The sequence below is a fragment of the Eubalaena glacialis genome, chromosome 12 (genome assembly GCF_028564815.1).
Source record: "Eubalaena glacialis isolate mEubGla1 chromosome 12, mEubGla1.1.hap2.+ XY, whole genome shotgun sequence".
Classification (NCBI taxonomy): Eukaryota; Metazoa; Chordata; class Mammalia; order Artiodactyla; family Balaenidae; genus Eubalaena; species Eubalaena glacialis.
The window spans coordinates 98,504,127-98,527,924 of NC_083727.1; the positions used below are offsets into that span (position 1 = coordinate 98,504,127).

The 23,798-nt window shown below is 43.2% G+C and overlaps 1 protein-coding gene across 3 annotated transcripts in view; it reads right to left on the reverse strand.

Annotated features, from left to right (window-relative positions):
* Nucleotides 1–23,798, reverse strand: part of FILIP1 (filamin A interacting protein 1) — a 191,532-nt gene that overhangs the window by 38,764 nt on the left and 128,970 nt on the right. For all 3 annotated transcript variants that reach the window (XM_061206984.1, XM_061206982.1, XM_061206983.1), the window contains exon 4: nt 17,625–17,803. In XM_061206984.1, the coding sequence (XP_061062967.1) occupies nt 17,625–17,803 (179 nt within the window). The remainder of the gene's footprint in view (nt 1–17,624; nt 17,804–23,798) is intronic.

Below are 23,798 nucleotides of genomic sequence, written 5' to 3' on the forward strand. Positions count from 1 at the left end.
TACCTCTTTGAGATCCTGTCTTCGTTTCCTTTGGATCCCAGAAATGGGATTGCTGAGTCATATGGTAGTTCTATTTTTAAATTTTTTGAGGGAACTTCCCACTATTTTCCATAGAGGCTAAACCAATGTACATTCCCACCAACAGGGATTCCTTTTCCCCATATCCCTGCCAACAGTCATTATCTCTTGTCTTTTTGATTATAGCAAATCTAATAGGTATGAGGTGATGTTGCATTGTGTTTTTGATCTGGGTTTCCCCAATGATTATTTCATTCACTCATCCTGAATTGGCTGCCCACCAAGGACCAGGCATTGTGTTAGGCACAAGGGATGGGGTGTGAACAGGACAGACAAGGTCCCCATCCTGGTGGAGCTCAAGCTACAGTGATAAATGCCCTGAGGAAAGGGAGTGGGGTGTTTTCAAAGAAGGTGACAGAGGGCAGGCGACCTGCTCTGTGAAGTCTTTCGCTAAGGCAGTGACTTTGGAGGCTAAAGGATCAAAAAAACCGGCCATGCAAAAAAGCAGAGGCAGGGGTTCTAGGTGCAAAGGCCCTGAAGTGGGAAGGAGTGTGGGAGGTTCCAGGCACAGAAAAAGGCCAGCGTCACCAGAGTATGAAGAGTGGAGGAAGAGGGGCTTCCCTGGTGGCGCAGTGGGTGAGAATCTGCTGGCTAATGCAGGGGACGCGGGGTCGAGCCCTGATCTGGGAAGATCCCACATGCCGCGGAGCAACTAGGCCCGTGAGCCACAACTACTGAGCCTGCGCGTCTGGAGCCTGTGCTCCGCAACAAGAGAGGCCCGCGCACCGCGATGAAGAGTGGCCCCTGCTTGCCACAACTAGAGAAAGCCCTCGCGCAGAAACGAAGACCCAACACAGCCAAAAATAAATAAATTAATTAATTTTTTAAAAAAAAGAGTGGAGGAAGAGAGGAACCAGGTCCACTCAAGTGACCGGTAGAGGGAGTTAACATTTGAAGTCTCCTTATCAGGAGTATGTCCTCCAGAGGCAGCTCTGATAAGATATAAGTGCCTCAACGTGCACTAGAAGGTTTCCTAATTAGCATGAGGAAGGTTAGAAATCATTTTTTTCATCAGTGAAATGAGTGATTCAAAATGTGTGGCACTTTTATCCTTGTAGAAATGAGACATGAGCACCTGGTGAGCCCAGCAGAATTATGTCCTTGGAGTGTGGCTCTAGACTCAGGCCTCCATCTGGTCCTTTGTCCCCCAAGCTTAGCCTAGGATTCCATCACCTAATTTAACTAAAAAATTAGCTGATCCTGTAGCTAGAATATTGCTGCCTCTGCCTGATTAAACCTTTCAGGTGGGGAACTTGTTGGCATGTCTGCAGGATGGGGACTGAAGCTTCACCAAGCTGAAAAGCACTGCTTCCTAATAACTATATCTGTAGCAAAATTCAGTTAGAGAACTGCTTTCATCGTGCCATACCATGTGTCATTAGCTACCAAAATCTTCTAATAAGATTTGACAATTGGAAAAAAGCAAGTTCCCTTGGCCCAATTTGCCACACCACGGTAAGGAGTTGGATTTTATTCTGAAGGATCTGATTTACATAACTAATATATAGAGACTGTACTTGGGGGTTGGGAGGACAAGAGTGGAAACAATATGTCTGAAGGAAGCTATTACAGCAGCCCAGACAAGCAATGCGATGGTGGCTTGGATAAGGCTTTATCTTGGACTAGGGCAGTGGCCATGGTTCTGGGAAAAAATGGACAAATTCCAGATAGAATTTGAAAGCAGAATCAATACAACTTACGGGTGTTTATATATGGAAGGCTGAGAAAAACAAGGATTAAGGATAATTGCTAGCATTTTAGTTCGAGTAATTAGATTGCAGTACCGTTGACTGAGATGGTCACAACCAGGAGGAAGAGATTTGCAGGAAGAAACCAAGAGTTCCATTTTGGACACATTAAGTTGGAGAAACCTATTACACATCCAAATGAACTGGTCAAGTATGAACATTCACTCAATTATAATTTACTCAGTGAATTAGATAAACATTTTTGTTTAAAGAAGATTTGTAATTTTCTTTTCTATGAATGATATACAACCAAATGGAGGGTCTCCCTGTCTCAAACTTTTTAGCATGTATTAACTGAAATGTGTACTCAAATGTAATCTAATGCACATGGAAAGTATTATTGTGATTATGAGTCTCCAAGTCAAGTTGTTTTTTTTAATTTTATTTATTTTTGGCTGCGTTGGGTCCCCATTGCTGCACGTGGGCCTCCTCCAGTTGTGGCGAGCGGGGGCTACTCTTTGTTGTGGTGCACGGGCTTCTCACCACAGTGGCCTCTCACGCCGCGGAGCACGGGCTCTAGGTGCGCGGGCTCAGTAGTTGCGGCTCGCGGGCTCTAGAGCACAGGCTCAGCAGTTGTGGCGCATGGGCTCAGCCACTCCACAGCATGTGGGATCTTCCCGGACCAGGGCTCGAACCCACGTCCCCTGCATTGGCAGGCGGACTCCCAACCACTGCGCCACCAGAGAAGTCCCTCAAGTCAAGTTTTAAATGTACTGTGGGTGGAGATCTTCTAAGACAATCATAACTTATTAGAGCACTGGATCCTGGAAACAGAGTATCTAGGCTCCCACCTTCTTTTATTTATTTATTTTTTTTTTTTAAGATTTTTTTTTTTTTATATCAACCATTTTTTTAAAGTCTTTTACTGAATTTGTTACAATATTGCTTCTGTTTTATATTTTGGTTTTTTGACCATGAGGCATGTGGGATTTTAGCTCCCCAACCAGGGATTGAACCCGTATCCGCTGCATTGGAAGGTGAAGTCTTAACCACTGGACCACCAGGGAAGTCCCTCCCACTTTCCTTTAAACATCAAGGTGGTCACTGAGCATCATGACCTGAACAAGTGGCTCTTAAAACCAGTTGCTTACAATTGTTCCTGTAATATTGTGATTTGTAAGAAGAAATATATATTTGGTCTTCATCCTGATTCTAGCACAGAGCTCCTAAAACCCTTAGAATTTCCTAAAGGATGACAGTAATAAAGGTGTCTTGTTATGTTAATGAGGTGACTTTTGGAAAGCTCTTAGGTAAGCTAAGGATTGGAGGGTTAGAATTTTCAGTTCCACCCGTTGGACCTTCAGGGAGGGGAAAGAGACTGAAGATTGAGTTCAATCACCAATAGTCAATGATTTAGTCAACCATGCCTATGTAATGGAGCCACCATAAAAACCCAAAAGAATGAAGCTTCTGGGTTGGTGAACACATGGTAATTTGGAGAGAGCGGCACGCCTGGAGAGGGGCACAGAAAATCTGCACCCACCCCCCATATTTCACCCCATGCACCTCTTCCATCTGGCTGTTCCTGAGTTGTATCCTTTTATAATAAACCAGAGATTTAGAAAGTAAAATGTTTCTCTAAGTTCTGTGCAAATTAATGGAACCCAAGGAGAAGGTCATTGGAACCTCCAATCCATAGCCTCTTGGTCAGAAACACAAGTGAACAGGAGATAAAGAGGACATGTTTTCCGAACATTTCTGAGAAAGATCTAGTTTAGCGTATGGCAAGCGGGACGTTTCTCAGTGTGTGGGCGATCACTGGGACTGCCAGTTCAGTGTGTTTTTATCTCAAGAGACAGGTTTTGCAGCAGAGAAGGTTGTGTTCCAGAACTTTGAGAAGTGAATGCACTGGGGGGCTGGAGTGACAGGCTGGGAGAAGAAAGTCATAGGATGTTCTAGAAGCATTGCACTTGCATTCCTTAGTTGGGGCAGGAGAACTTTCTTCCAAGATCTCTCTCTGGAGGTTTGGTCATGGTGTATTAAGTCTGGGCAGTAGTTCTACACACATTTATCTTCTTCTTTGGGAGAAATATAATCCAAAGCTTCTCAAATATGACAGATTGCAGAAGTCAGACAAATCTGTGAGCATTGGAAAGCTGAGCAAATCAGAAAGTACTGGAGGGAAGGATGGCAGGTATATATAAGTGGGTAAAGTAAGAACACTCGCGTCATTAGAATACTGCAGGATTTGGTGACATTGTGACAAATGACAAAGACTAGGTAGACCAGATCATTGCCCCTTTCTTTTTTTTATTTATTTATTTATTTATTTTATTTATTCTTTTTTGGGGGGCTGCGTTGGGTCTTCGTTGCTGCGTGCGGGCTTTCTCTAGTTGAGGCGAGTGGGGGCTACTCTTCCTTGTGGTGCGCGGGCTTCTCATTGCAGTGGCTTCTCTTGTGGAGCATGGGCTCTAGGCGCACGGGCTTCAGTAGTGACTCGTGGGCTCTAGAGCGCAGGCTCAGTAGTTGTGGTGCACGGGCTTAGTTACTCCGCGGCATGTGGGATCTTCCCGGACCAGGGCTCGAACCCGTGTCCCCTGCATTGGCAGGCGGATTCTTAACCACTGCGCCACCAGGGAAGCCCCTCATTGCCCCTTTCTACAGCACGCTGGGTGCGGAACAGTCAGAGCTCACCACTTCCAGTTTCTTCACATTTCAGGTCAGACACAAGTGCTTCCTTAAGCATTTCAGAATAAAATAAATGCTTATTTATTTTAACTCTCAGTGAACTCCTATAGGATATTGAAAACTATATGGAAAATATAAAGCAAACCCTTAAGGTACAGCATTTCTGAACTTAAGAGGAATGAGTTAAGATTAAGTAAAGTTGACCTGTAGTTTGCAGTTGAAGCTCACATTCAGCCCCTGAATATTATTTGAATAGTTTCTTAGCTAAGAGTTCTCATCCAAGAGCTGAATATGTTATGATCGAGCATGAAAGACCCAACCTTTGATTAATCTTTTCTGTTTAAACTTTTCACCACCATGAAGTACTTTCCGAACACAAGCATTCTTGGAAAAAGAGGGTACACTTGGTCAAGAAGCCAGAAAGGAACAACCTCCAACCACTGAAAACACACCTTCCCAAGTTCCAACTCCCTCTCTGAAATCCAGGATTTGTAATGCTAATCTGAGTACCTTCCTCCATCGCGGAAAAAAAGTAAAAATTATTCATTGTAGGTGCTAAGAAACAACACATTTTTCCAGCACTTTCTTAACTCTTTCTTGGTGTATGAATTTGTGCAAAAAAACCCTTTTGCCTGATATTTATTATGGCTGCCAATTTAGGGCAGCATTCCCAAGGCTTTTCATTCCAGAATAATCTTACTTATTACTTTTCAATACCTTATTTTGTCCATGATGCTGAAATAAACTATCAGCTCAATTAAAAACTCAATCCAACTAGTTTGAAATTTGGGGACCAAAAACAGCCAATCAATTGTTAGAAATGTTCACTTTTAACCCAGTTGCTTTTGCAACCTGGATTCAGGTGTTTTCTTTGGACCTTACATATTTCACTAATGCTTCAATTAACTAAAAAAAAATCTATAGGAGATTTTGGTTTTGTATTTTCCAACATATAGAATGCCTGTCAGAATTGATCAATTGCCTGGCATTACAACCGCCTGGATTACAATTGATAGTACCAGTGTATTGATAGATCAGAAATCATTTTTAAAAATCTGTCACTACATTAGGAAATTCACTGTATTTTTGTCACTTGGGTAGACTCTGAGGCTGTAGTTATTTTCTTTTTACATTTTTATTTATTTATTTATTTGTTTATTTATTTGGCTGCATTGGGTCTTTGTTGCTGCACGCGGGCGGGCTTTCTCTAGTTGCAGCAAGCGGGGGCTACTCTTGGTTGCGGTGCGCGGGCTTCTCATTGCAGTGGCTTCTCTTGTTACAGGGCACGGGCTCTAGGAGCGCGGGCTTCAGTAGTTGTGGCGCACGGGCTCAGCTGTTCCACGGCATGTGGGATCTTCCCGGACCTGAGCTCGAACCTGTGTCCTCTGCATTGGCAGGCGGATTCTTAACCACTGTGCCACCAGGGAAGTCCAAGGCTATAGTTACTGATTGAAAATTTGTCAATTAAAATTCCATTCTAGCTGGGCTGTTTGTTATTTCCTAATGATTTTCATGGTGTGTTTCTTAAAACTTACCATCTGCTCTAGTTCCTGAGAGCTCTCTGATTAACTGTGAAGATAGGCATGAAATTTTATTTTCATACATATACTGTACCACTTACAGTCAACTTTTTAATCCAAAAATTATAAGCCAATCTGCATTAGACTTTCTAAATAAGTGAATTTGTATCTGGACTCCATTTAATAACCCATAATAACTTCTCTGAAAAATGCATGCATTTAAATCACTCAATTTTATACACTACTAGGTACAAATCTTTAGTTTTTTTTCTCATTGTTTTATGCAGCTGTTGGGGAAAGAAAATAATTATTCCCCAGGTTATTCTAGTAAATCAGTCCAAGTTGGGCTTAAGCTTTTATTCTTTTCACTATATAAAATGTGTTGTCACTTCTTTTTAATGTATTAATTTTTTAAATATACAAAGTTATAGAAAAATGGCTGTAAATTTATGACCTCAGCAAAGTTACTATAGCAGTTTTTCTTCCAAAGGATGCCAATAGTTACCACATATTTTACTTCTCATAAAATTTTATGTGGCTAAAAATCATAATACTGCTTTTTTTTTGCAGAAAGTAAGTCATCATTTTCTTGCTATATATTTTATTTCTCAAATACAATTTTTTATTACATGGGATTTATTTATCCTTTGGAAACTTAAAAAGTAATGCTAAATCTTCCCTTGACATAGGTCAGGACAGAAAAAAATAGCCTTGGCTATAATGTGGGCAACTGTCCCCATGTCTAAAAATAAATTACCTATCCTATACATAAAAATGACTATAATAATAGCCATTCCTAAGAGACTCAGCTTTTTCCAACTGATTTAGAATGCCATCTTTAACATATATTAAATTTGTATATCTACCATAATCTATTTCTAGAAATATATCAGCTCCATTGATCTGTCCATTCATGTACCAGTGCCACACTGTTTTACTTACTGTGGCTTTAAAATGAGTTGTTTTTTGTTTGTTTGTCTGTTAGTTTTCCTGATAGGAAACTTTTCTTCTCTACTACTTTTTGTTTTCAATATTTGACTATTCTTGTTTGTGTATTTTTTATATGAACTTCAGAATAACTTCATTTAGTTCTGATGCTTAAAAAAAAACCTGATGGTGTTTTTATTAGGACCACATTAAGTTTGTGGATTAATATATGGAGATGACATCTTTACAACGTTGAGTTCTCCAGTCCTAGAATGGTAAGCCTTTCCATTGGTCTCAATCTTTTTCATATCTCTAGGTAGCATTAAAAATCTTTCTTTATGTAGATCTTTCATATTCTTAGGTTTATTCCTAGATAGTTAATATTTAATATAGTTTATATTATTTTGTCTTTTGGAAATATGAAAACTATTGATTTTTGAATATTGATTCTATGTAGTTTTGTACCCTGCCACCTCACTTTATTGAATTCTCTGTTTGTAGTAGGTTTTCAGTTTTCCTGAGTCTACCTACAATCTTAATACAAAACAACTACCCTGGGACAACAGTATAGTTTACTTTTCCAATACTTCGCATTGTTCTCAGAACATCTTAGTCTGAGAAAATGTAAACTGTGATTTAGTGAAACCGTCATAGTTTTCCTCTTAGTGTTTGATACACAGGTGAGCAGAAGAAATGATCACCTTTAGGCAGTACACGCTATACTTTGTAGAAGGGGCTTTATATTCATTATCTCATGAACATAAACAACTCTATGAGATAGGTTATCCCCATTCTATAGATAAAGAAACCAAGAATCAGAGAGGTTAGATAACCTGTCCAAGAGTTATCTAACTGGTCTAGTAAGTGGCAGAATCAGCATTTGAATTCAAGGCTCTCTGGCTCCCAGTAAAATGCAGGAGACTGAGAAAACAACTGTCTCTAGGTTACAGATTTTGAGGGGGTCTGGTACCATGTAGCTAGAGTAACCCAGGGAAAGAGTTAACTGGCTGGAAAGGTTAGACTTAGATCAGATGATCCTCTAAATTTCACAAAACATTAGTAAGCACACCTTCAGTACTCTGGAACCAGACACAATACTACATTATTTCTCTTTAGCACACACCCGGATGATTTTACTAAGGAAAGGGGTACTAACTGCAGGCCTCAAACTCATGCGTGCAAGAAATACAATTATCTTCATATTTCTATATCTCTAGGTTTCTTTTATGGGCTCCCATTCCATTTTATTTTATTTATTTATTTATTTATTTAATACAACAGTGGGTCTTTCCTCCTTTATCACTGAGGTAGGGTCAGGCTGAGCTCCTGAGAAAATACATCTGTAGATTCACTGAAGGATGGGCACGTCAAGGGTAGGAGCGTGTCTGGCTGGGGCAGTTACAAGCACGCGGGCCGTCGAGGCTCAGCAGCCCGCATCCTGGCTTGGGTCATCCTTTCGGCAGTGGCGGCTCAGACCAGGCCAGGCCCAGCCACCTCACCTGCTGCCACTATCAGCGCCACTGTCATCTTACACTGGCTAGCGGTCACCACCACCGCCGCCGCCTCTGCCTCATTCTATTTTATTTTAGTTAATTCTGGGTAAACTCAGTCAAGTAAGGTTTTCCTTTGTAAATTTAAAGACTCCTCAGTCAAGTCGGGGTATCCTGGGTTAACTCTAGGGCTTCAGGACCCCATTTCTGGAGTTGGGGCTGAGTTCTGGGGCCATCAGGGATGGGGGGGGAGGTCATGTAGGCATCATCCTTCCACGCTGGCATTCTCTGAGATGCACACTGTGGTCTCTGGCCTCAGTTGCACTCCTGCTCAGATTGCTGATCCAAATGGGTCACAGTTCTGTTCTCATTCCAGCCCTGAACCAGCTATTCCCATGGCCCTTCAGAAACACAGGCAAAATCTAGATATTCCTTTAGGGTTGCAGGATACTGAAGCCATATCAAGCTCTCTCCAACTGGACATGTTAGACACCAAGTTTTACTCTCTTTCTCTTGAGTTATTGGAGGGAGAACCACAAGTTTTGCCATGCCCTTTGCTATTTGCCCCCTCAAATTCATATGTTGAAGGCCTAACCCCCATCGTGATTATGTTTGGAGATACAGCTTTTAGGAGGTAAAAAGGTTAGGTGAAGTCATAAGGGTAGGGTCCTCATCTAATAGAATTGGAGGCCTGATAGGAAGATCTCTCTCCACGTACATGCACAGAGGAAAGGCCATGTGAGGACACAGCGAGAAGGTGGACGTCTGCAAGTCAGGAAGAGAGGCCTCACCAGAACCTGACCATTCTGGCAACCCTGATCTTGAACTTCCAGCATACAGGACTGGGAGAAGATAAACTTCTGTTGTTTAAGCCACCCAGTCTATTTTGTTATGACAGCCAAAGCAGACTGAGACACCCTTGGACTCTACCTAGTAATAGCTCCATTCTCAAATTCTTCACACCCATATATCTGGGGTTTATATTACTCTCCACTTTTCCTTCCCCACCCCCACACGCCAAATAAGCTCAGAACAGAGCCTCTTCTTTTGCACTGGCTACTCCCATGACATAAACCTCTCTTGCTGTCTTGCTTCTCTCTTAAAAGAAGCATTTATCTAAACAGGAAAGGAGGGGTGATAAAAATTGAATCAACTTGATTATATATTCTTTCTCAAGCTACACTGAGATCTTTGCTTCTGGAATCCAGAAGAGAAGCTATTCACTTCTCTCCTTCAGCTATGGCAAGTTTCCCTCGAAGCTGTGATTGCTCCTGGCTGGCTGCTCTAATGAGGACCAGGTCACAGGGTAAGAGAAAAGATTAGGTGAAAAAACCCAATTATTATCATACTGTAGTGAATTTCTATAACAGCATCGGCAAATGAAAATGTCAAAGCTGTAACAATATTATACTTGAATGACAGTCTTTAGGTGGTAAGGGACAGAGTCACCCAGGGAGTTCTGAGCAAGAATACCGCAGAGGGAATCAGGCCCAGGGAGAAGTGGAAAACTGTGCATCACTGTGGAGCGTGCACCTGAAGCCTTAGTAACCCTAGAGCACACGCTTGTGACCCAGTGCTTGGCAGCCCTCGGACAGAGGTGTCCGTTGAAACCCAGTCCTGTGAGGGAGATAGTCCTTTTTTTTTTTTTTTTAATAAATTTATTTATTTTATTTTATTTATTTTTGGCTGTGTTGGGTCTTCGTTGCTGCTCGCGATCTTTCTCTAGTTGCAGTGAGTGAGGGCTACTCTTCATTGCGGTGCACAGGCTTCTCATTGCGGTGGCTTCTCTTGTTGTAGAGCTCGGGCTCTAGGTGCGCGGGTTTCAGTAGTTGCGGCACGCGGGCTCAGTAGTTGTGGCTTGCGGGCTGTAGAGCGCAGGCTCAGTAGTTGTGGCGCACGGGGCTTAGTTGCTCCATGGCATGTGGGATCTTCCCGGACCAGGGCTCGAACCCGTGTCCCCTGCATTGGCAGGTGGATTCTTAACCACTGCGCCACCAGGGAAGCCCCGAGGGAGATATTCTTTACTCAGAATTTCTATGTGTCTGCTGGGTTTTTTCTTGGCCTCCGTTGTCTTTACTTCTTTCTGTTGCGTGTGCTCCAAGAGAGTGTCTCCATGAGCTAGTTTGTCACCATCAAACAGAGCACACTCTTCGGCAGGGTTCTCCTGCCAGGCTTCCTCCTAGGCCCCAGCCTCCCTAACATCGAGGTCATCAAGGTTGCAAACCAGCCACATGAGAGACTAAATAGCCATGAGTTTTGTTCACTGCACATTGCTTTATACATTTGAGTGAACACTGACTCCTGAAAAATCTGAACTGGTGACACTGAACCCACAATTTAAAATGGGGTCGGTCGGCCTGAGCTGAATGGTGACTTCCCCCGGTAGTCAGAGTAGGAGCTCTGCAGCCCAGCGTCCCTCCACTCACGCAGTGTGTGCTGAAGAGCTGGACCTGTCCCCTCCAGTTACTGCCTGGCACCCGAGGTGCCTGAGTGTGAGACCTCTGTGACCTCTGTCCAGGACAGCTGTCCACTCCCGGGCTAACTGGCTGTGGCTGGCATTTACAGAGTCGTGTGACAGAAAGAAGGATAGTTATGTAAAAGGAGCTGCCTCTATTTCTCTCAGAAGAGGCCCCTGCAGTGAGTCAGGTACTTAGAGTTTCCAGAACTGTCTGGCAATTTCCTGAAATTGAAAGAGAACAACTCAATGAATGGTTCAGAACTAGAGAGACTCTGACAAGCTGACCACCTCCCACTACTGGGCTCTCACGCTTTAACTCTCACATTCAAATTCCAAATACCGCCCTCTAGTCTCACCTCTCCTAGGATTTTTCTAGAATAAGGGGTATCAAATACCAGGACTGAGGCATTCTTACATGCTAAAATCTTAAGCAGTGAAATATGTTTCTTGCCCGTTGTCTCTCAAGACCTCCCTTTCAACGCTATTCCTTTCTTATGGCCAATTTTCTTTGATTATTATCCCACCCCTTTGTATAATGTCAGAGTCCTTCCTGGTTCAAGTTCGGTTGCTGTTGTTGTAAAAGTCCAAATATGTTTAATCTAATTAATTAAAATTCTCAGTTAGCCGGGTTAAGCCCTAAGATCTGGAAAACATCTTCACCATCCTATCAACAATAAAATACAACCATAATTGACATTTAGATTTGAATATAATCTAATAGGCCCTGAGGTTGTAACATACAGAGTCACCCAGATAGCAGCACTACAAGATCCTGAAATCTTCAAATACGACTTAACTGGATTTTGTGGTATATTAAAATTTTTCTTAAAAAAGTAAAATGTATTTGAGAAATATCATCCATAACAGTAAAAGTAAATTAATTCATATCATAACCTTCGATTAGTTAGAAAATTATGTTGATCAGATAACCTATCTTCCCTGGCATATCTGTTAAAAGTTATATTACTAAAACTCTGAAGAATCTTAGATCAGAGGTTGCTAACTCAATGACCTTGAGAATGAGAACACTATAAAGCTTGGGGAAAAGATCATACCCACCCAAGACTCAGCATTTTTGTACAGATGGGATCTGGTGAAATGCACCTCAAGGGCATTTTTAATGGACTCGTTCACATTTCATCCAGGGGGTGTCTAGTTAAGAATGAGTAGCAAGCTCCTAGTTCTACAGTGTTGATAGTAGATATGTTAATATCCTGGGTCTTTTAAGAGGACTGACTCTTCCAACTCCCATCTTCCAACTTTGGGAAGCTATCTTTTTGAGTCACCGATTGCCTGGTCCCTTTAGGTAAGATATAACATCACTTCCTTTACACTGCCCCCACCTACCCCATTCCCCAACACAAACACCCTAGCTATGCAAAATCAAAATCACCTCAGGCTCCTTCATTTCAATCACATTTTCCAGTAGGAAGTGGGATTTGCAAATTGCAAGGGTGAGAGCCATTGGAAGGTGGAGTTTGACCCTGGCGTTCTTTCAGAAAATCAACCGTAAAACATATTCTTTCTGTGATTGAGTCTCTGAATTCTAATTCCTCTCCTTTCTTAGAAGCTGTCTATTCCCAGCAATTTTCTTGGTCAGGATATTGATAGTAGGTGGCATATCTCAATGACAGGTTAAGGTCTGTGAATTCAAATCCTGAACCAGCAAACAGAATGGATGTGCCATCCACAGAGCCAACGTTTCAAGTCATCTTTTCTTCCTCCAAACGTTGGAGAAATGAAGTGTTCATTTCAATCAGAAGGTAAGAACTTGGAAGTGGAAAAGGTTTTTTTGGTTGTTTGTTTGTTTTTACTGTAGGAAACTCAGTTCAAACACTGATTCTTCCAGTTAACTGTTGGCAAGTGACCTTGGTGGAAGGAATTTAACCTGCTTTCCCATCTTCTAAATAGGGATAGTAACTATACTTCATACAGTTTTGTAAGGATTAAACCAGATGTGTATGTGTCCAGCGTATCAGGGGGGTCAATGAAATCCAGCCCAGCTAGTGAGTAGCATGTAGCTGAGGACTAAGCACAGACAAGAGGGCTCCGTTGTTTCCTGCTGATATGTTCCACCTATTGATTACTTTCCGCATGATCAGACTTGATCATTTACACATCAGCAGCTATCTTTTTCTACAAAGTGCTTTTTTGTGCTTCTCCACGCTACCAATGAGAAAAGTCCATTTTATTGTGATAGTTTAGAGATAAGGCATCTAAATCTGAGAAACTTAGGGAAAATATGCCAGGGAACCAGATGTGCATCTTTTTCTATAAAATGTGCCAAGAATATCTCCCAGGATCCCAGGCTGCTAGAGCCACTTTTCACAAACTTGTTCTGACCGGTCATCCCCGCCACAGGCAAGTGCAATGGGGCAGCCCGTCCCACAGGCCACCAGGCCTAAAGGAACAATACCAATGGGGCTTGAAAGTTTCCCCTCCATCAAGCCCCTGTTCCTGCATTCTTTGCTTCACAAGTTAAGAGATTTCTCTCGAGATGCTGGTTTGTAGTTTTTTTAAAAAATGACCCTATACTTGGAAGGCTTGCTGCAATATTATATGATGATGTAATTATTTATGTAGTCCCAGCTGAGCCTATAGAATCCAAAAGCTTTCAAATCTATATCTACAGTTATAGATTTAGACAGCCCTCCCCACATCATTTACACACACAGACACACACATACACACATCCCCCTCAAATATTTCTTTACGTTCCAAAGCACTTTTTGATGTAACTGTATTCTCTCTATCCTGACATTCTTGAAGCAGCCCTAGAGAAAGTGTAAGATTAAAATTACAAGTCTTGCAGTTCATACAGAGAATAAAGCATAAACTCTGAAGGTGATCTCATGTGCTCAGAATTATGCCTTTTAAGGTCAAGTTGACTCAAAATATGGACCAAACAGAATATAGCAGTTAGTTAGAAAGGGAGCTTTCTTTATCTAATCTTAATTACTGCAATGAAGGCTATTTTCATCTATATTTTAAACAATGCTAGTTAAGCCAATGCATTTTTTCATGCTATTTCCACTTTTTAATTTGGGAATACGACTATTTGTAAAAATAAATAGCAGTAAATGATGGTAACAGATTATGATCAGTCTTTTGGTTTAGCATAAAGGAAGCCCAGAACAATATGTTGTCCATTTTAGGCACTTAATTTGTGGAATTTTTATGTAGGATGAATTTAACAACTCCTGAAAAGTGAAAAATAACTTCTGCTTAGTTTTTACACTTTCAGGGTCCAGGTCAGTGGCCATAACAAGGAGGTAGCTTGGAGGGGTGCTTTATTTAGCTCCCCCATAACCAGCATCAGCCTCCCATCAGAATGCAACAGAAGTAGAACACCGTGTGTGCTATTCAAACTCCGCTCCAAAACAAGTCCCCAGGCTGCTCCTTCCAACAGATGCTGTTCCAAAGCGTCTCCAGTCTTGACAGTTGAAAGACACCAGTGGTCCAAATAGATCTGTTTCTATCCTCCCGATAACCATCATTCTGCCTTTTAAGATTCTGTGTCATAGTTTGGACGTAAGAGCTTGGAGGTTGGGAGCCCCCCCCCCCCCACACACACGAAGAAAACATAAAACAAGACATTCTGCCCAAGGGACCCATTCGCACAACAGTGCTGGACCAGTGGCCTGCACTGTCGTCTTAGCTGAGCTACATAATTTTTCTGGGCCTCAGTTACCCAACCTGTAGGATGAGGGACTTGAAAGGGCTTAACTCAGAAGTCTTTTGCAATACTAGTCAAACCAAGGCTTTTTTTTTGAAAACCAAGGATTTCTGGTTTCATCAAATATCTGAATCTGGATAGCTACTGATCCTGTCTGCCTGGGTCCCTTTCTATTACCTTTAACCATTTTCCAGAGGACGTGAGAAACCCTTACAGAGCAGGACAAGTATAGAGAACGGAGCCTAGATGCTCTGCATGTGTGGAGGGTCCCCTGGGTCTGCACTCCCATCCACCCATGGCCACCAAGTCAGAAAGCTGTCTAGGTAGAGGCAGCCTGCAGAGTCACACCTTCAGTAGAAACTGGGTGATTACAGGGAACAAACAACTTGGGCTTATCTCGTCTCACTTTTTTCCTTCCTTGACTCACGCTCACAGGAGAAATAAAGGGAAATGTTTCTGAAGGAAAGCTCTTGGCTCTCTCTCTCTCTCTTTTTTTTTTCACAAAAGGGACTTTTCCAGAGAAAGAGGGAAGGGAGTGCAAAACAAAGAGGCAAACAAAGGACTTGGAATAGTCTATGCCAGAATTCCCACTCGGGCTCGGAAAAACCAGCTCTCTATCAGCAATAGCCCAGCTTCCCCTGCAGGGGCTGCGGCCGAGTGGGGCGCTGGGGCGCTGGGGCCTGGCTGAGCCACGGCCCAGGCCCTGGTGGGGACCAGCCCCTGGTGACATTGCCCACGGGAAAGAAAGCCCCGGGGTCAGCAAACTGCCAGCCCCCATAAGTACATCTAATTATGACCGCTTACTTCAAAAAGAGGATTTAACCCAAAGCAGATTTAGCAGGGCCTCTTCCAAAGGGCAGCAGGAGTCCCAGGCCTGACCTTTGAGAAAATCCTAAAGGCTTCACTGCCCAGGGAACTCAGCAAAGCCAGTCACCGTGGATGCCTCAGATCAGACCGCAGAGAAATTCAGCGATGCCAACTTCAGTTATCAGGGTCCTAGTGAGGGTGTTTAATTTAGCATAACGAGTGTCGGTCAGCATGTGCCCACAGCATGTGCACTGGTGGTCAGTCAGGGGGGTGGCCTGGGCAAAAACATTGACAGGAAAATATATAAAGCACTAAAGTATAACCTGTTGAGTCAAAACTACTGTTTCAGAATCTTAAAGTGGTTGGATATTTAGTGAGTCAAAGATTCTTATCTAAAACATGTACAACTGGTGACATATCTCAGCGGTGCTGATCAAAGTATGAAAAGCATCATGATATATATAATTTTTAAATTCTGCTTTGGTTTTTAAAACCTCCTACATAGCGCTTTGCTCAGGAGAAATCGTTGTGTAATTGCTCTAGTAAAATTAAACAACTCCAAAGGAGGGGCAGGGGATTGGAATTGTTAGTCTTGAACTGGTCAACATGAAGTTAGTGAATAAATACACTTGGGACAGGCTCATTGTATAATGAATATAAAAGTACTTTGTGAACTATAGAGCTCTCCATCAAGTGTTATTATTTCAATTATTCTCACAGTACACAAATATTAGGAAAACAAAAAAGAAAGAAAAAGAAACAGCTGGGTAAGTACAGTCTCTCCATCCACATACTTCATTTAAACCTACCACTCTGTAGATGAATTCACCTCAGTCATTTAGCTTAGGTGGGAAATTGTAGAAAAGGCAGACATATCTGGTTCTAGACCAAATGATTTACAAAGTGATCAGAAAATATTAATTCACACAGCTGGTTCTTTAAAATTATTTGATTTCAGATCTTTTAAAGACATATCAAACAAGTTGCTACTCTTACCTGACCACATTCCAACGCAGGACACCTAGATATATGTAATTTACACCGTCATTAAAACCTTGTTTGCAATACCTATGCTTGAGGTTGGAAAGTTCATGGAGGTTGAGGAGGTAGAGTTTATTCTCACTGTTTGGTTGCCCCAAAATATCAAATTGGACCATCTATTTGTCCAAACAAGAAGCTGATAAACTTGAGCTTCCAGCAGCAGAAGACAGACTTAAAGAAACCGTAAGTGGAGGGTATTGTACATAACACTCCAGCCATTGCTCCCTTTTCCATTTCTCCTTCCTCAAGAGATCTACCAAGTCCAATAATAAGTAAACATTACCAATAACTTAAAAATTTAACACAAACCTGTTGTTTCATGCTTTTATTTACTTTCCTATTGAGGTAACTTTTTCTGGCAAATAAACTAATCTGGGAAAACCAGATCTCCTTTTTGTAACTAGATATAGCAAAGCTGGGACTGGTGAAGCTCTTTCCCACTGGCTCTTAATTTGCAAGTCCTAAACACAGAAGCAGACACGCTTGGTAACTCAAAGCATCGGGATTCAATGTCATTGGTTTCAAAGACTGTGGAATTCACAGATGTAACCATTCAGCTGAGGGGAGGAAAAGGGGAGAATAAGCTAAAAAGAAGATGCTGAAAAACTGGAGAGTATCAAAGAGTTCATCACAAAGCGTTTCAATATGAAGTCTCTGCTTCAAATGTGCTAATCCCTGGTCTGAGAAAACTACCTACAGTGTTCAAGGCTCACGGCTGAATTTTTGTTTCGTTTTGTTTTGTTTTACACTGAGTTTTAAGAGTTATGCAACCCTGAAAAAGTTAAGCAGGTAATTCTAGTCATTAAGTAATTCATACACAACCAAGTAGTAAGATTCTCTATACCAGTTTTAAGAATGAATAGGATTCATCTAAAATGGTGATAATTTGTCTCACTGAATAAGTGGATTTTAATCCCAAAGAGAAAAAGTATATTATTTCTAATAGAAGGCAGTTCGTAGAGAGGCTTTTCAAAAGTAGGCGATCAAGTTAAAACAGAAGCTCCCTTAGTTTGTGGCTCTTCTGGCTTTTCACATCCTAGTGGGAATGTTGTTGCCGTATTTATACGAACCCCCAACATGCTCACTCACATTAATAGTTCCAAGCAAAGTCTGTCTCACTGTCTGCAAACCGTTGGGAAATTAGGAATTGGACCCCGGGCACGTGTCCGCGGAGTCACGGGTGGAAATCTGATCCAGGACGGGAGGGGCAGGACGAGAGCGCCGCCCTCCGGGACGCGCGTGCGCAGTTACCTCTCCCGCTCCTGCTCCAGCAGGTTGGTGAAGTCGTCGCTCTTGTTCATGTAGTCTGTGTGCTTATGCTTCTCGTTCTCCAGCTCGTACACCGTGCGCCGGTGACACTTCTCGGCCAGCAGGAGCTGCTCGAGCATGCGCCGGTAGGTTTCCTTCTGTTTCTCCTCAAGTCTGTCCAGCTGAGGAAGCAAACATGGGAAAGAGCTTAATATTTTATTTCATTTACGTAGGGCTCTAAATAATTTGTTTGCGTTGGTCTAGTGATTTATTACCCGTAGGGGAGGACCTCGAGTCTGCTATTCTCTGCCATTTCCCCCATTCCATCATTTTCTCTAGGCCTGTTGGATTTATGAACTAGCCACAGTAGGGCTGCAGTAATGTCTGGCCTCTGGCCTTTTCTTCTGTGAACATATGTGTGGTTCCTAAACTTTCAGGAGAGCAAACTCACTGTTTCAATGAGACAGCGAAGCCCTATACTCAGAAAGAAAGAGAATAGCATCTGGCCTAATCTCAGACAAATAAAGAGCTCTGCAGGCACGTGTACCAAACTCCTCCCCTGGGAGGAGGAAATTATCCTCATTGCAACCTTTTTTTTTTTTTTTTTTTTAAGGCTTGTAGTGAAGTGCATTTCTAGGAAAAGTATATGAAAGACCCACAATCCTCTTCTTTCAAGAGGTACTAAATATAGGGGGAATCTCAGAACTTACTTGCAGAGTGCACATATCTCAAACTAAAAGAGATCTTATCAAATATCATTACAGGGCTTTTTGTGTCTGCTTCTCCGGCCAGGCTATAAGATCTTTAAGGGACCATATGCCTTGATCATCTTTTTAGTCCCTGGTCCCTAGCACAGCACCTGGAAGAAAGTAGGTGTTCAGTACATGTTTGTTAAATTGGACCCAATCTTACAATATTGATAGTTCCCTATCCTACTCTCCTCTTCAAACCCTGGTGCAGGAGTTCTCACCCTCAGCACTACTGACCTTTTTGGCCAAGTAATTCTTATTTGAGGGGCTGTCATGTGCACTAGAGGATGCTCACCTGCCCACTAGATGCCGGTACTACTACCTCCAGCTGTGATGAAACTATCCCCAGACGTTGTCAAATGTCTCCTGGAAGGAAAAGTCCCCATGCCCCCCTCCTTGTTGAGAACCACTGCTCTAGGTGAATCGGACATATTTAGAATCCATTCTTTTTTTTTTTTTAACAAATTTTTAAATTTTATTTTATTTATTTATTTTTGGATCTGTTGGGTCTTCGTTGCTGCGCGTGGGCTTTCTCTAGTTGCGGGGAGCAGGGGCTACTCTTCGTTGCTGCGCCCGGGCTTCTCATTGCGGTGGCTTCTCTTGTTGGGGAGCACGGGTTCTAGGCTCGTGGGCTTCAGTAGTTGTGGCACGCAGGCTCAGTAGTGGTGGCTCGCGGGCTCTAGAGCGCAGGCTCAGTAGTTGTGGCGCACAGGCTTAGTTGGTCCTCGGCATGTGGGATCTTCCCAGAGCAGGGCTCCAACCGGTGTCCCCTGCATTGGCAGGCGGATTCTTAACCACTGCGCCACCAGGAAAGTCCCTAGAATCCATTCTTAATCCCACAGCCAACTCTGTAAGACTCAGTGGAGTAGCTCCATGGGTATCAGCTTCAGAGCTATTCCCCTGATGTTCCACGTTTGCCCTTCAGTCATAAGGAGGGTCTGAGGTTCCCTGTACAATTTTATTATATTTTCAGTGTGAATGAATCATTTGTGGGGCCCAAAATAAAAGAGGTATTGCCCCCATAATCCTCAGTGCCTTCTGATTAGACCTCCACCCCCTTTGCCTAAGAACAGGTGACCAGTCAGACTGGTGAAGCCCAGGTTGGCCAGCCATACCTGAGGTCATCGGGGAGGCGAATCGTACTTTTATGTGTTCTGATAAATGACTGCAGTCTTAATGGGAGAGTCTATACAAGAGGTTTTTTCACTGGAATAACTCCCTGTTACAAAATATTCTCCCCAAGAACTCTCCATTTTTCCACAAGTGTGATTTTCACCATATGTTATAGAATTTGTCAAGCATTGCTGGAACATCATCAGAAATGTGGAAGGAGCAGCTCTTTTCCCTTTTTGATCCTTCTTAACTTTGTCATAAAGTAAGGCCTTCCCTCCTTTTGAGAGTATTTGGAAGAGCAGCTTCTGCCTGTTTCCTGATACCCTGACCCACTCCTCCCTGAGGAAGGGATGGTATTTAAAGGTTGTATTTGGGACAGGGAACTGGGCATGAACAGCCCAACCTTTTCATTTCTTATTTTTTACTCTGTCTGCCATAAGATGGTACATTGTACTCTCCTTCAGGTGCTCTCTCCAGAGTCTAGGAGAGAAAGTAATAGGAACCTGGTGGTGGTCATCTACCTATTTATGCCAATAATAAAGTTAATGCTTCAAGTCATCTGTCAGACTCCTGCAGTTACCCCTCAATCCGTTCAAGGAACTCGGGAGGCAAAGATGGGGGCGCTATTAATTGGATGGTTGACTGAGATACCCAGAGAGAGAAACACTGTAGGGGCATCTGGAGGAAAAACAGCATATGTTGGTACTAATTGTTCCAGGGCAGCCTAGGTAGGACTGCTAGGCCCTAGCTTTAGTATGTTCTGTCCGTGTGGGCCTTTGAGATTGGCTGTTCTCAGCAGCTACCGTGCTGGGACTAGACCCCTGGAGTAGCTGCTGTGGTCTCTGTGGGCTGTGTTCACCTCACCTGCACCAGTACAGCTTGACCTCAGTACTGGTTGCATAATCAGGAAGACAGTCTTTTTGTCCTTTAATGCATCCAGAAGGATGCTGAGACATTGGTGTGTAAGCTGCGTTTTTCACCCAGAACTGCAGACCAGACTTTCTTTTTTTCTTTTTTTTAATTTATTTTTGGCTGTGTTGGGTCTTCGTTGCTGCGCGCGGGCTTTCTCTAGTTGCGGCGAGCGGGGGCTACTGTTTGTTGTGGTGCGCGGGCTTCTCATTGCGGTGGCTTCTCTTGTTGCAGAGCACGGGCTCTAGGAGCGTGGGCTTCGGTAGTTGTGGCACATGGGTTCAGTAGTTGTGGCTTGCGGGCTCTAGAGCGCAGGCTCAGTAGTTGTGGCACACGGGCTTAGTTGATCTGCGGCATGTGGGATCTTCCCGGACCAGGGCTCGAACCCATGTGCCCTGCATTGGCAGGCGGATTCTTAACCACTGTGCCAGCAGGGAAGCCCGGCAGACCAGATTTTAAACTGCAAAGGTAGTAAGTTCCTCTTTAGCAATAAAGCATTAGTGTATGAGGATCTAGCTTTCAGTTTTAAATTCTGGATGTAAGAACTAACAAAGGCAGCAACTGATCAGCTGTGCCAGACCCTGTTTCTCGTTATTTTGTTTGGAACTGCACTGAGCTCCTAGGAGAGACCTGAGGTGGGCTGACCTCTTGGATCTGTGTGGCTAGTCCAGAGACTCTGAAGACCACCTCCCAGTGGATTCATTAATCACGTATACTGTGTCCCATGGCTTTTGGTTTTCAGGCTCCAAACTGTGGCTCAACCACAGAGGAATGGTAGCTCTTATTACTGAATAGTGAGAGCGAAATGGGCACCTATTACTTTGGAAATGTAGCTCCCACTTGGACAGAGGTGGAAGGAAAATTAAATGAGATCATCATAGCAACAAAGGTCAAAATTTACTAAGGAAAGAGTGTACCTCAATCAAGTTGGTGGAGAAGAAGTTCAGGGACTTGAGATGGGGAGAAATTTCAGTACGTTTCAGACAAAAGGATCATGGTTTAGGAAATGATTTGAGCTCTGTTATCAACAGAGAGCTAATGGGAAAAATATTAAGGAATTTAAGAAGAGAGAAATCTACTTAAGAGGAAACATGAGGCCTTAAGGACCAAACTGGAAAGACCAAAAAGGAAATGGATCTAAGTGCCCTTAAAGATAGGGCTATAAAAAAAAAAAGAGAGATTTTAGTCTTTGTTGAATCAGAATGGGTGACAGAGGAGGTAGAGACAGGAGAGCCTAGAGAGCAGAGCAGCGTGACTGCCCCACAAAGAGGGTGTCGGGATCAAGGACACGTTTGAGGAGCGTGCTGTAAAACTGCAGATGGTTCTTCATAAGATCAGTTGGGGCCCTTTCTCTTGAAGACTGCAACAGCTATTCAAAGTGGTTACATAAAATATAGACATGCTGAAGAATTAAAATCTGAGATCAGGGTAGGATATGTAAAGCAATTTGGGGTGAGTTTCATGGTGTCAGCCACGGTAGATGGGCCCTGAGCGAACATGCTCAAGAAACTTGGAGATGTAGATTTCGAAGGAAAGATGAGACAAACGAAAGGGGATTCAGGCAGGACAGCAGCAGATTCGGTCCAAACACCGGTGTGCTGTGACGGGAAAAGACTCCTTAGGAGGGATCATCCAACTCAAGAACATAAAAGTAGATAAGATTTGTGTTGAACAAAGGATCCTTTTGGCAGACTCATAACTCCTTGGTTTTGCTTCTCTCACTGAGGGTGACCACACACTACACAATACGGAAGGTAATATTCAGAAAACAAATGTCTGGGTCTGAAAGCATAGGGGAAGTTAGAGGCAAACAAAAACTCTACGATCCCTAAAATAGTGATAGAGAAAGAAGGGGCCATTTGAAAAACTGGTCAAAAACAACAATAACAATAAAACTCAGCTGAGCCTTCCTACTGGAGGAAAGGTTGTGACAAAAGAAAACATTTTTGTTGCCTTGAGTAGGACAAGTTACCCAAGAATTAGAGAGTTCAAACACGAGGGAAGGCGAAGCTCTGAGGAACAGTCACCTGGGTAAGGTTAGGTCCCCACTAGGCCCCAAGGCAGACAGGCTTCCGAAGGTCACCTGCGGGAAGGGGTAATACCACCCTGAAACAAGGGGGCAGTAAGGAAAACCACCAGTACGAGATGGGTTTCCTAGGCCTGGACATCGTGGCTGAAAAAAGAAAGAGATTAAAGAGATTTCACATATGCAGGTGGGGGCTTCCCTGGCGGCTCAGTGGTTAAGAATCCGCCTGCCAATGCAGGGGACACGGGTTCGAGCCCTGGTCCGGGAAGATCCCACGTGCCACAGAGCAACTAAGCCCGTGCACCACAACTACTGAGCCTGCACTCTAGAGCCCACGAGCCACAACTACTGAGCCCGCGTGCCATAACTACTGAAGCCCGCGCGCCTAGAGCCCATGCTCCACAACAAGAGGAGCCACCGCAATGAGAAGCCCACGCACAGCAACAAAGACCCAACGCAGCCAAAAATAAATAAATAAATAAAAATATGCAGGTGGAAAAGTAGAGCACCTAAAATAAGACCTAGGCATGGAGGATGTCACTACTGCAAATGCCTAAACTTCACAAAAAGGTAGGTTTCAAATGCCACTCACTGAGGGCAAGGATAATACATGAAACAGATTCCTCCACCCAACCCAGGATTCGCCACTTCCCATAATTATTAGCCTCTTGATGGCGGCAGGCTCTGTCTGATGGGGACAAGTTCCCCCACACTGACTGGCATCCTGTTGTAGCTGAAGATTTTCTCTATCCACCCTCCTTCCCTCAGACATCCTCCAAGTCTCTGCCTTGATCTTGGTGACATGAGCCTGCTTTGTGCTGAGTCCTGAGGTCAAGGAATATCATTACACTTGAGATAAATTGACCTTGGAGCTGGGGCTTTTCTTGCATTTTTAACAATTTATGAATGTGAGGTTGGTACTGTGATAACCGCACGTGTCCTAGTAATCTTTGGACTCTTTGAGTAAACATAGAATAAAGGACTTCAGGATGTATTAATTCAACTTTGAAAATGCCTAAGATTAAGATCCTTCTGGCTAAGGCTAAGTTCCCTCCACCTCCTTATTCATTCCTCCCCAAGGGAGGAACAGCTGTTCAGATTGCTGAGTTGAGGGGAGAAAGGAACCAAGAAGCATGCCCAGCTTAAGCGAACTCCAACAGGACAACCCAAAAGAAAGGTGAGTGTTTTCTGCTCTGCTCCTCTGTCCACTTGGGTTAGGCCTACTTTCTGAAGGTAAGTTGGAAACGCCTTCCTTTATGTACTGTCCGTAGAACTCAGTGGGTCAGAGGCAGTGATTCTGGATGTGTGTGCTCTGCAGACCTACCTCTCCCTTGAGGGGTCATTCCAAGCTCTAACTTGGGAGAAAAGAACTAAGAAGCC